The sequence below is a fragment of the Panthera onca genome, chromosome C2 (genome assembly GCF_046562875.1).
Source record: "Panthera onca isolate mPanOnc1 chromosome C2, mPanOnc1 haplotype 2, whole genome shotgun sequence".
Classification (NCBI taxonomy): Eukaryota; Metazoa; Chordata; class Mammalia; order Carnivora; family Felidae; genus Panthera; species Panthera onca.
The window spans coordinates 110,268,719-110,281,101 of record NC_138347.1 but is presented as its reverse complement, the minus strand read 5'-3'; the positions used below and the strand labels follow the sequence as shown (position 1 = coordinate 110,281,101).

The 12,383-nt window shown below is 38.8% G+C and overlaps 1 protein-coding gene and 1 long non-coding RNA gene across 2 annotated transcripts in view; one reads left to right on the top strand and one right to left on the bottom strand.

Moving 5' to 3' along the window:
- Positions 1–8,449, bottom strand: part of DHX36 (DEAH-box helicase 36) — a 50,617-nt gene extending 42,168 nt beyond the window's left edge. The window contains exons 1-2 of the mRNA XM_060639023.3: positions 8,099–8,449; positions 477–601 (exon numbers count right to left, since the gene is read on the bottom strand). Of these exons, the coding sequence (XP_060495006.2) occupies positions 477–601; positions 8,099–8,356 (383 nt within the window). The 5' untranslated portion in view covers positions 8,357–8,449. The remainder of the gene's footprint in view (positions 1–476; positions 602–8,098) is intronic.
- Positions 8,450–8,538: 89 nt separating this feature from the next.
- On the top strand, positions 8,539–10,869 carry LOC144612770 (uncharacterized). The gene is made up of 4 exons (XR_013549812.1): positions 8,539–8,646; positions 8,999–9,097; positions 9,574–9,667; positions 10,736–10,869. It is a non-coding gene; the product is annotated as an uncharacterized LOC144612770 (long non-coding RNA).
- Positions 10,870–12,383: the final 1,514 nt, after the last annotated feature.

Below are 12,383 nucleotides of genomic sequence, written 5' to 3'. Positions count from 1 at the left end.
AGCTTCATTTCACAACTTCCATTTTCTTCCTGCCACCATTTCTGAGTGCTTATAAATGGGATGCTACATTATACAGTCCCAGAAAAACCTCTCTTAATTTTTCCTCTAAATGGTACAGCCCCTGTAATCATCCTAAAATAGCAACAATTTAACTTCTTGCAGATTTCTCCCAGAATTTTGGAAATACAAAGATGGTGAAAAGGAAAACAATAAACAATAACTTAATAATGATCACATACCCAAATAGACTATTCCTACCATTTAGCTTTCTGTGGAATGAATGTGCCATCTGGATTTTTTTCAATCTACCACCAAATAGAGTCAGTCTATATAAGAAAAAGGCTTACTTCAAGGTTAAATTTCACTTATTGAAGAGTCTAAAGAGGTTATTTTTATTATCTTTTTCTCCCCCCTAGCCAATGCTATGAAAGAAGTGCTACTCAGTCCATTCTTTAAAAGAATGTGTTTTGCTTTACCCGTGATCTTCAGGAGCAAACCAGGATATCTGTGCTTCCGAATCTTTATCATTCTTAGCTTGGACTGAATGCAGCAGCTGCACAATTTGTTCTTCTCGACGTTCATCCATGTGTACTACAGCTCTCTATTTTGTGCAAAGCAAACAGTATCCTTATCAACACTAGAAAGCATGTACAAAATCATTTGATAACTAAAACAAAAGAGCAGATATATATATCCAACATTCATATGAAACTTAAAATTGCCCTACCAGGTGCTCTAGTCCAATTTCACTTCATAGACCTAATGTTAATATTTTTGTATATATCCTTTTTCTGCTATATATATCTATAAAATTAGCTGCAATATAACTGGCAAAGAAAGTACATTTACATCCCTTACTAAAACTTCGGTTCCTTTTTCTTCTACCCTCTCACGTACTGATTATTATAAGTTTTTCTGTCTGAAATTTTCAAAGATACTCACAATTAAAGTTACTAAAACACAAATGTTTGGTTTAAAAAAAAAAGCTAATTGAAAACTGGAAATAATATTTGGTGGCAATGAGCACTTTAAAGTTCTTACAGTAAAAAGATGAATACATTAGGAAGAAGGCTGAGCTCAGAGGAAATAAATAAAATTGATCAACATTCATGAAGATGATGCTCCAATATGGTGATGATGTAGCTGCTTCAGAAGAGAATTAAACAAACAATACCAGACAGGATAGGAATTACACTGTACACAGTAAGAACAAGAACTTTTACAACTGTTCTTTTATAATTGTACATTGTAACTAGTTGAATTTAAACAGAGTAGTTAAGAGAGGGTAGGTTTTTCCTCAAGTGTGCAGACAGGAAAGACGACCAAGATATTAAATGAAAAAAAAAAAAAAAAAAAAAAAAACAGTCGTAGAAAATATATGCAGCACAATCTTATTTTCATTATTATTAATACTGAAATAGATTATTCACTTTATATTCTACATTTTTGCAGTATGTCTTCCAGATGTATTATTATTATATTTTTTTAAAATGTTTATTCACTTCTGAGAGACAGAGAAACAGAGCACTAGCAGGGGAGGGGAGACAGAATCCAAAGCAGACTCCAGACTCTGACCTGTTAGCACAGAGCCCAAGACGGGGCTCAAACCCACGAACCGTGAGATCATAACCTGAGCCAAAGTCGGACACTTAACTCACTGAGCCACCCAGGAGCCCCTAGATGTATTTCTGACACACAGTAGATGCTGCAGAGAAGTTTGCCAAAAGGATGATGGCTGAATCTATTTTTTGCAATGAGTGTGCATGACTTTTGTGTTAAATCCATTTTTCTCTTTAAAGAAATACACAAAAAGAATACAAGCAGATCTCTGGGAAATTCAAGAAGACTTCTGCAACTTAACTGAAAAGTTTACTAAAACAATCATTATGCTTATACAATTAACAAGTCCAAACTCTGGCTGACAGGAAAGCCATAAGGAAGCACAGATTAGAGCAAAATCTGTTTATTGACAGGTACTAAAGCCCATCATTTTTTTTTAACTATACAGCATGAAAATCTCGTTAAAATGGTTTATATATCAGACTAATGTATCTCTTCATAGTATAGGGTGTGTAGTCTCCACCAAGACTAGGAGCTTGTACCTGGTTTCTCCTAGACTGCTCTATGCATCTTTTTTACCTGTGATGATTTTAATCTGTAAAGATCTGCTGTAAAAAACCCCAAAACATTGCATATGTCAGCTCTTCAGAGTTCTGCAATTCCTTCTAGTAAATTACGGAACCTGAGTGGTCTTGGGAACACCCAACAGAGTTTCATTATTGGAACATTTCTGCCCTATACTTTGAATTCTGTAATGTCCTCAGCACATGTTAACATTTATTGCTTTGTATACCTACATGAAATGGTCATCGAGTTTTTTCTTGGCAGTTAGAAACTACAGGACATTTTAATGATTAAAGACTACTCTAGGAAGGAACCCCAAGACATAAAGTCATTATCAAGCAAAGTTTCCTTAATTTTTCCCAACACCTCAACCACCCAAAGGCACTGTTTCTTCTGCTCACTTTCAAAATGGGACAGATTAAGCACTTCTTCTCTGAAGAATGATTTATTTCCAATTGAAAGTCACAGAATAACATTTCTTCAACCAAACAAAACCTTATATTTTGAAGTTTTTTTTTTTATCTCTACTAGCAGAACAAAAGTTCTTCTCACCTTGCTGTATGAGTTTTAGATATTCACAAAAAAGGCAGGATGACTGAAAAATGAAAAGCCCCTGAAAACATAATTTATACTTTTTTTTTTTTTTTTTTAATGTTTACCTATTTTTGAGAGAGAGACAAAGTACAAGCGGGGGAAGGGATAGAGAAAGAGGGAGAGACAGAATCCAAAGCAGGCTCCATCCTCTGAGTCATTCAGGGCAGAGCCTGATGCAGGACTCAAACCCATCAACTGTGAGATAATGACCTGAGCCAAAGTGGGACGTTTAACTGACTGAGCCACTCAGGTGCACCCAATAATTTATACTTTTTAATAAAAGTATACCTCCTATAAATTGTTTTTCACAAGGTTCTCCCACAATGAGGCTCCAGAGGCTATGGGCAGTGGAGATTTTAGGAGTGCCAAAATTCCAAACACGGATCTAACCTTTTTTTTTGGTAGGTTACCTCCTCCTAATCTTCTACCAGTGGTATCACCCTTCACTCTACCTCGCCCCTCAAGCATGGAGAATCTCAATCATGTTTTGGGTGTCATGACTATTTTATTTTATCATGGCATTTAATTTTTTTTATTGTTTTCCCCTTTTTTGGACAACCTCAAATATCCTTGCTTTTAGTCATAAATTCCTGGCAAAGAAGATCCACAGTGATATCCAGCAAATTGTCTACGTTTATTAGCTTCTAATTGTGTGCAACTATTTTAAACCATTACCACCTTCCTGTTCACCCTCAACATTTCACAAAGAAAACAAAAACAAATGGAAAAGTCCTCAACTGATTGCCACTGAACCCAAGTCCACCTGTATCAGAATCTATCCTTTGTTCTCTTCCTTCCTGTTAATGGAATTGGGAGGCCATTTTCCTGCTTAAGGTTGATCTCTCCACTAAACTCTGCAGTCCAATTCCTTTCACCTCTTCAGGGCTAATCCTTCTATTGAGATTTACATTCCTTTCCTAAATCTCTCTCTGGTAGTCATTAGCCTACTGATCAATATTCTGGTTTGCCTCTTTCCAGGTATATGGTAGAAGTACATTTTCCCACCCATGACGTAAGCATGACCATGTGACTTACTGGCCAGAGAAATGTAAACAGGAGTCTCTTAAGAATCAGGGCACTTTACTGTATTCCCTCCAGCTGCCACCAAAACCAGCTACTTTTCAGATGGGTGGAGCTCTGTGAACCATTCTCATAAGGAGAACTCTCAACCTAACTCCCAATGGTCCAGTAATTTGAGTAGAAAAACAACCTTTGTTGTTATAGCTCCCTATGATTTGGAGGCTGTTTACTACTGCAGCATAATTTAATCTACCTGATAAACGTTTCCTCTCCACTGACTCCCTACCATCAGTACATGAACAGGAATAGAGTCAAATTTCTTTACCTTAAAATGAAAAAACGTTTATTTATTTATTTTGTGAGACAGAGAAAGAGTGTGTGCACATCAGGAGTGGGGGCAGACAAGAGAGGGAGGGAGAGAATCCCAAGCAGGCTCCACACTGTCTGTTTGGAGCCGGACTGGGTCTCAGGAGCCATGAGATCATGATCTGAGAGGAAATCAGAGTTGGTCACTTAACAGACTGAGCCACCTAGGCCTCCCAAATCTCTTCTACAACACAAAATCCTCTTTTGAATCCACCCAACCCTATCAGATACTGCCCTATTTTTCTTTCTCCTCTTCACAGTAAAACTGATTGAAAAGTTCTCCATTTCTTCACCTCTCCTTCACTAGTCAGTCCCCTGCAATCTGGCTTTTACCTCCACCACTCCACAGAAAGGGCTCTCATTAAAGTTGCCAAGGACCTTGTTGCTAAATCCAATAGACATTCTGAGTTCTTACCTTACTTAACATCTCTGTAGCATTTGCCACTATTTGATTACTTTCCTTTTTTCATACACCCTTTGCTGCCTTCACCACTGCTCCTGGATTCCAAAACAACATCCACCTTATTTTCCTCTTCTCTGGCTGTTCCTTCCTAGATAAGAATCTATGAAACTTCTCTTACTGCAACCCTTAAATTTTTTTACTCTACACTGAACCCTAGTGATCTCCAAACTAGCAACACTGATACCATTTGGGATTCTGTCAGGAAAATAGAATCTCTCACTCCACCCTCGTCCCACATTTTAAAAAGGTGCCAAGACTTTCAAGTCTGAAAAACAATGATCTATAGAATTTAGGCCTGCACCCACTTGTCTTCTCCATTCACTATCCATAGGACCTACTATCCATAGGACCACGAACTGCCAATCTAGATTTCTCTAGGCATCAGATCCACAGGGCCTCCTACCTCCCTGAAATCCTCACTTTTATGCCCTACAACATCAAACTCAGGGTCCTTAAGCTGAGTCTATCTTCCTCCATCAAGCCTGTTTCTTATATAGTCATAAACATGCCATTTATTAATACATACTTGCTTTACCCTTCCCTCCCAGATAAAATCACTTTTGAATCTCCTAAATTGCTTTAATCTGTCCACTTTCTTCCATCCATCTTCATGTCCTAATTTAAGCTATCATTTCTCACCTTAATTACTGCAAAGGCTACTTAACTGGTCTCCCTGTCCCAGAACTGCCTCTTTTCAGTTCATTCTCTATACTGGTATGAAAATGAATTTAAACACATACTCAATTTATTTTGTTTCAAGTGCTTTAATGGCTTACAGGAGTTCCTAGGGGAAAGTCAATGAATTTCAAGGCGCTGCTTATTTTTCTAGTACCAGGCTTTTCAGATTGTTGCTTATAAAATTATATTAAAGAATCATTATCAGTATCAATTAAAAAAAAAGAGCAAAAAAGATACCAACACCACACTCAGAGCAATGTACGGATAATTATCATTTTATGAAACTTTTTGTTCAGTTATACATACCTGTACACTAGGCTGCAAATTAACATGTATTTCTTCCTGTGGGAAACTGTCAACATGTTTGAAAGCCACTGCTCTGCCTTCATCTCACCACACTCCAACACCCATGCTCTTATTCTTTCAGTTCCTTGAACATGTTCCTCTTGACCTCTAAGTTGTGGCACGTGCTGCTGCCTCTGCCTGAGAATCCCTTTCCAAATCCCCCAATTCCAAACATACACACTTCGCTATCTTCCAAGTTTCACATTAAGAGTTATTTCCTCTGGAAAATCTACAATCTTCCTAGTCTGAGTTAGATGATAATCCACATTCTCCTTTTAATATTTTAACATTGTAAACTATCCCTGTAACAGCCCCTTACACCACAATTTCTTTAAGGTAGGGCCTACACCCTATTAATACAGTGCTTAAGACAGTGTCTCAAACATATCAATCATTAATTTAAAAAAATGAGAATTGAAAGAAAAAGAGCACATTGCTAGAATGTGGTAACTTTGTAAACATAGGGATTACCTAAAAATTAAAAGTTAGGGAAATTGGGAAGCAATCATATATGGCTGAAGGTGGTCAAAAAAAAAAAAAAAAAAAAAAAAAAAAGGTAGGATGAGCCAATCATTGGATCATTGAAAAATGGTCCTATTGAGATAGAGAAGACGGAGATGCATTTTAGAGAGAATGGTAGAAGAATCGTAATACAAAGCAAAAATAGAAGTATATTTACAAAAGCTACAATTACATCAGATTGGGAACATGGGCTCAGAGAGTTAAGTACACAGAGGGAAACCTAGTAGTATATTGAAGCTATATTGCCAAGATTCCTGTAAAACATGTTAGAATGCAACTGAAATATATTCAACTCAGACAGATGTGACCTGGCTTCCAATCCCAAATTGTGAGCTAGAGAATGAGGCAATCTACTTTTTGCTTTTGAAAGTACTGTGAGTGGTTCTACAAAGGACAGACTCAGTGGAGAGCAGGGGTGGGAGCCAGAAGACTAGTTAGGAGGCCAAGAACACTGAACAAAATAGTGGCTTGATCTATGGTAACTGCTGTGGAGACAAGTCGTTGGATTTGGGATATATTATAAAAAGAGCAGGCAGATTTGCTGAAATCAAAGAGAAATATTAAAGATAAATCCTGTTTGGGAGTTGCAAGTGAATAAATGGTAGTAACATTTACTAAAATGAAGGTTTGGGAAGGGGTAGAAATCCAGAATTCCATTCAGAATGATCCATAACACAACTAGCTTCAGGTGGAAATAATGAGCAATTTTTCCTGATTAATTTTTTCATCTGTTCGCATATTTTCCCAACCAATATCATATTTCTCAGTATCATATTTCTTTAGATTCCCCAGGGCAACAGCCATAATGTGAGCTAAATAAAACTTGATAAAGAGTAACTTTTCTAGTTACTGTGCACATCCTTTTATAGCAATCAGCCAATTATCCTTGCAATGTCAAGATGACTTAGATGTGCTCCCCTTCATTTAAAAAAAAAAGTCTTCTCAATGAACAAGTTAATTTTGGGCTGACAAACATGTACGTATATATATATTTTTTAAAAAGAAGGTGATAAGGTGTGAAGATAAATGGATAGTGCCAAAAAATCATTTTGATGAAAATGACACGGATAAAAGAAAAATAAAGAAATGGAATAATTTAAAAGCAGAAGCCTAAATGAGAACTTAATTACATACATTCAGTACCTAACATGAAAGGTGCTTTTAATGAAGTTACTAAAAAGTTGTTCTCAGGCTTATAGTAAGAAAGCTTCTGTTTAATTAACAACAAACAAACAAACAAACAAACAAACAAAAAACTAAACTAAAATAAGCCACTCAGCGAACTTTAATGCTTTCCTTACTACAGATCTTCAAGCTACAAACCGAATGGGCCGGGCAATCACCAACGCTAAGAGACTAATCTCTTGAAACGTCTCCTATTTCTAGGATCCCACGTTTCCTTCTCAAAGAGGAGCTGCTACTCATCAGAAACCTCCCCAGCCCAACATAAAAACAGAAAACCTGGGTTTGTGGCTATTTTTTAATGCTAAATATGAAAGCTAGGCTATTCTTCTGAGCGATCTACATTCAAAATAGTACTTGACAGCTTTTATTCCGCGCAAACTTGTATGAATCAAGAAGACCGCTATTTTCGAACTCTTTGGGCAAAGAACTTAAATAAATGACCAAAATTTTCCTAAGGGAAAGGGTGGCCAGGGATACTAACACAGTGATACCCCAATGAAGTTAACTTCGGATAGGACGTGAACTTAACATTTGTTTTGTTCACAGTTCTCACGTCCTTAAAGCAAAATATACATCCAGCCTGCACAAATCCTAACTGCTCCAGGTCAGATGAGCATGGCTAATGTTAAACTACATAATATCCGCTACCGGAAGTTGTAGCATAATACCTTTGCACACTTGATTTTCATTTCACACAGCACATGCATGAGTCAAGGAACAAAAAACGAAAAGGTTAGGGACGGCGGAAGGGAAAAAGCCTGTCCTGCCTCATCCCTCTCCACTATCGAGTTTCAGATTTACCTCCTGCCTCTCCGCTTCCTTGTTCTTCTGACCCTGTTTCTTCGCGTACCACAAGCCAATTTCGCGGCCTTTCAGGTGCCCGGGATGTCGGCCTCGGCCGCCTCGACCACCTCCTCCTCCGCCGCCGCCGCCGCCTCCAGAGCCTCGGTTCCCTCCATGGCCCCCTCCATGGCCCCCTCCATAGCTTCCCCCGTGGCCCCCGCCGGAGCTGCGGGGCCCGCCATCGCGGCCCCAGCTATGATGGTAGTCATAGCTCATTGTCCCAGCAGACTACAACTCGTGAGAACCTGCAACCGCTAGAAATGGCGTCCGGGCCCGGAAGCTAGTGCACGTCCACTTCCGTTTTGCTTCCGGCGCCCAGCGCGAGAGGGAGGGCTATTGGAGCGTCACAAGTAGCTGTTTCCGGTGACGTCAGGGAGGACGACATCTGTTATCAGGAAGTTGGCTCAGGTGAAGTCTTCTTTGGTGTGCCCGCAGTCCTCTATTTTTGTACCTCTGGAAGGAGAGGGAGCAAAAGGCTCGCGGGTTTTCTTACCTACACCAAACATGTGAGGAAATAGGTTTTACTTTTTACTTTCTTATTTCCCATGATTAAATCCGGAATTTGCGTCCAATTAGGCCGTGGATAGTAAACATCTGTTGACACAGTAAAAGAACCTGTGGATCGATGCATTTTCTCCTGAAAGTCTTGAAAGAAATGAAATGAGTTCATATTTTGGGTTTTTTGGTAGCTACATCTTGAAAACAGCCTGACACCAGTTTGAAATACATAAATATAAAACTGCCCCTGCCTTTCTTAAAGGATTGTCATTATTTACTGCCTTTATCCAATAGGGTGCAGGGGACACTAGGTTCACTAGGGGACATCCAGTTCATTTACATATTTTCACTGATTTAAAGGTGCTAGGGATACTCACTGAACACGACAAGTGTGGCACCATCTTTCATTTGCTTACCGTCTTGAGAAGATAAAGGCAAAAGAAATGGTTGTGCAGTGAGGTAAGAAAGGAAAATGCTGTATGCTTTGAAGGGGTCCAGAATACACCTCTGTGGCATAAAAATTACTTTGAGCAGAGGCATTCAATTCCTGAAATCTTGGAACTTCCTAAAAGCAGAGCCTCCCAGAAGGATTCAAAAGAACTCAATTGTCATAAACCCCTTCCCCTGGGAGAGGAACTGACAAGATGGACTTATCACTGGAGACTAGAAGTCAGAATTCCAATGTTAAACAGGCTAAGCAGGCATTGCCACAAAACTGTTATATATCCCATCTATTTCGTAAGAGCCCATTTTTCCTTCCTAGAAGTATTTTCCCATGAGTGCCTTTCTCCTCCTCCTCTTCTCCTATTAAGATGGTGTATAAGCCATCTGTTCTACCCATCTGTTGAAACACATTTTTGTATGAAGTCCCATGGGTATGTGATTAAATTTGTCTCTTTCCTTGTTAATCTGTCTTTTGTCATTTTAATTTGCAGGCCTCTGAGAAATAAACCTAAGAGAGTAAAGGAAAAGATTTTTCTTCCCAACAGCCATAGATGTTACTGCAAAATAACTTAATTTTGGAGTCAGGTAAGTCCTTTTTAAAGCACTAGAGGTTAAGCAGTGACTTTTGAGATAAATAGACTTTAGCCAGACTAATGAGGAAGGGGAGAGATTATTCCAGGTGGAGGAAACAATGTGTATGAGGGGAAATGATAAAATTGGAGACTGAGAAATATTGGAGACTGAGAAAACTCTACACTGAAATTTAAAGACTGTTGGAGAAGACCAAAGAAGTAGAAAGGAGCATAAGCATGGAGGAACTTATATACCACATAGAGAACAACAGTAAACTTTAGGTAGGAGACTGATTATTTTGGGCTGTTTTGAATAGAAAGGAATGGAGGAGGCAAAAGTGAATATAGAGAGGCTAGTTAACAGGCTGTGGTTTAGTGGAGGCAAGATGGAACATGGGAAGGACTGGGATCAAGAGTTATTTGGAGATAAATATGTCAGATTTGCTGATTCACTTGATATGGATAATTAGAGGAAGTGGTCAGATAACCCCTGAGTTTACGATTTGAATGACTACCAAATAAGAAGGTACCATATCTTGGGATGAAGAACACTAGATGAGGAGGATTTTTTTTTGGACTTGAGGGAGGGTTGAGTTAATGTGTCTAAATAATACATGTGGAGTTTGAGGAGCCTATGAAACATACAAATACAGATGTCTAGAAAGTGGTTGACTACATGAGTTAAAAGCACAGAGAGAGCGGACGGAGACACATTTTGGTAGTCCATAGCAAATATGATTAAAACTATTGAATAGTTCCAATAAATGTATTGAAATTCATTGGGCATACCTATGTGACAAGTATGTGAATTGTTCAGTAGGTAAGATTGAGTAGGCATATTGGGGATGGTTGCGGCAAAATTTGAAGGAGATAGTGTGGGTTGTTAGGTGAGAAAGTGTTATGAATTGAATGTGTCTCCTCAAAGTTTATATGTTGAAGCTCTAACCCCCAGTGTAGCTGTTTGGAGATGGTGCCTCTAAGGAAAGAAATTAAATGAGTTCATGGAGTTGGGGCTCTAATCTGATAGGATTAGTGTCCTTATAAGAAAAGATACCAGAGAGCTTATCCTTTCTTTCCTCAGAAGAAAAGCATGTGTGGACAAAGAGGCTATATAGAAGCCAGGAAGGGTGCTCTCACCAGAGAACAAATCTGCTGGCACCTTGATCTTGGGCTTCCCAGCCTCCAGAACTGTGAGAAATAAATTTCTGTTGTTTAAGCCAGAATAATACCATAAATAAGTGGTACTTAATTATTTAAACATGGTATTTACTTATTAAACCAATAAAGTGGTTTTTTTTTAAGTTTTTATTTATTTATTTTAAGAGTGAGAGAGAGAGAGAGCATGCATGGGGGGTGGGGGGTGGGTGTCGTGGAGAGAGAGGGAGAGAAAGAGAATCCCAAGCAGGCTCTGCACTGTCAGCACAGAGCCCGATGCACAGCTCGAACTCATGAGCTGTGAGATCACAACCTGAGCTGAAGCCAAGAGTTAGAGGCTTAACTGACTGAGCTTCCCAGATGCCCCTAAAGTGGTTTAATACCACTGAAACCTGGGGTATTTATTAAGGCAGCCTGAACAGAGACTAAGTGGAAAAGAGAACTAGTGTTTATTTGTTGCTTAGCATTTGCTGGGTATTGGGCCAGGCAATTCACATTTATGGTCTGCAGAATGTGACCCTCATAGATGTCCACATCCTAATCCCTAAAACCTGTGAATATGTTAAACTACATGGCCAAGGGAAATTAAGGTTGCTAATCAGCTGACCTTAAAATGGGGACATTATCCTAGGTTATCTGGATGAGCTCTGTGTAATGGAATGTAGGCAGCATCTAGAGCTGGAAAAGGAAATGGATTCTCCCTTAGAGCCTCCAGAAAGGAATACACCTTGCCACACCCTAAATTTTAACCTAGTGAGGATCTTATCAAAAGTCTGTGCCACAGAATTATAAATTTGTGTTAATTAAGACTCCAACTTTGTGGCAATTTGTTATGGCAGCAATAGGAAAGTAATATGATATTCCATATTTCATACAATCCTTATGAAAACCCCAGAGACAGAGGTAGTGTGATCTCTATTTCCTGATAAATTCTATTATTTTCCTTCACCTCGTGTTTGTTGATCCTAAGCAGAATCTTAGTTATAAATTTAAAATTACCATGTTTTCCTGACTTCTTCAGCATGAAGTAGTATGGTATTGCTTTAGGCTATTGCTTTAGACATACACTTTAGAACAAATGGGAAGAAAAGTATCAGTTGGTACTTTTTTTGTTCCTGCTTTGGTTGGAACCAATAAGAATTCTTAGGTTACCTAATGCCAGAAAACAAAAGGAATGACTGACTCATAACTGCCATTGTTACTTTTGCTGATGCCTTGCTTTGTGCTGTGCTCTGGGAATGCTCAAAGATGTCTTTCTTAAATGTAATCTCCACTAATCATGGGCTGGGCACAGAATGCAAAACTATTGCATTCACACGCATGGCATTTGGTATCTAACTCCCACAGGCATGGACCTCCCAGTCCAGTGACTCCCAAGATGGCAGCTAGGGTGAGCCACATAAGACCACACCATTATGGGAAACTACCAGTTTTCCCAATCTCAGGAAATCTCTCATTCTCCATTTTCTTTACCTCAACCATGTGAAACAACTCTAGCATAATTTTTCATGGGTCTAATATTCATGAGGGACTGGATGGGAATTTTGTTTAGTGTTCCCCTTGGAAAATGGAAT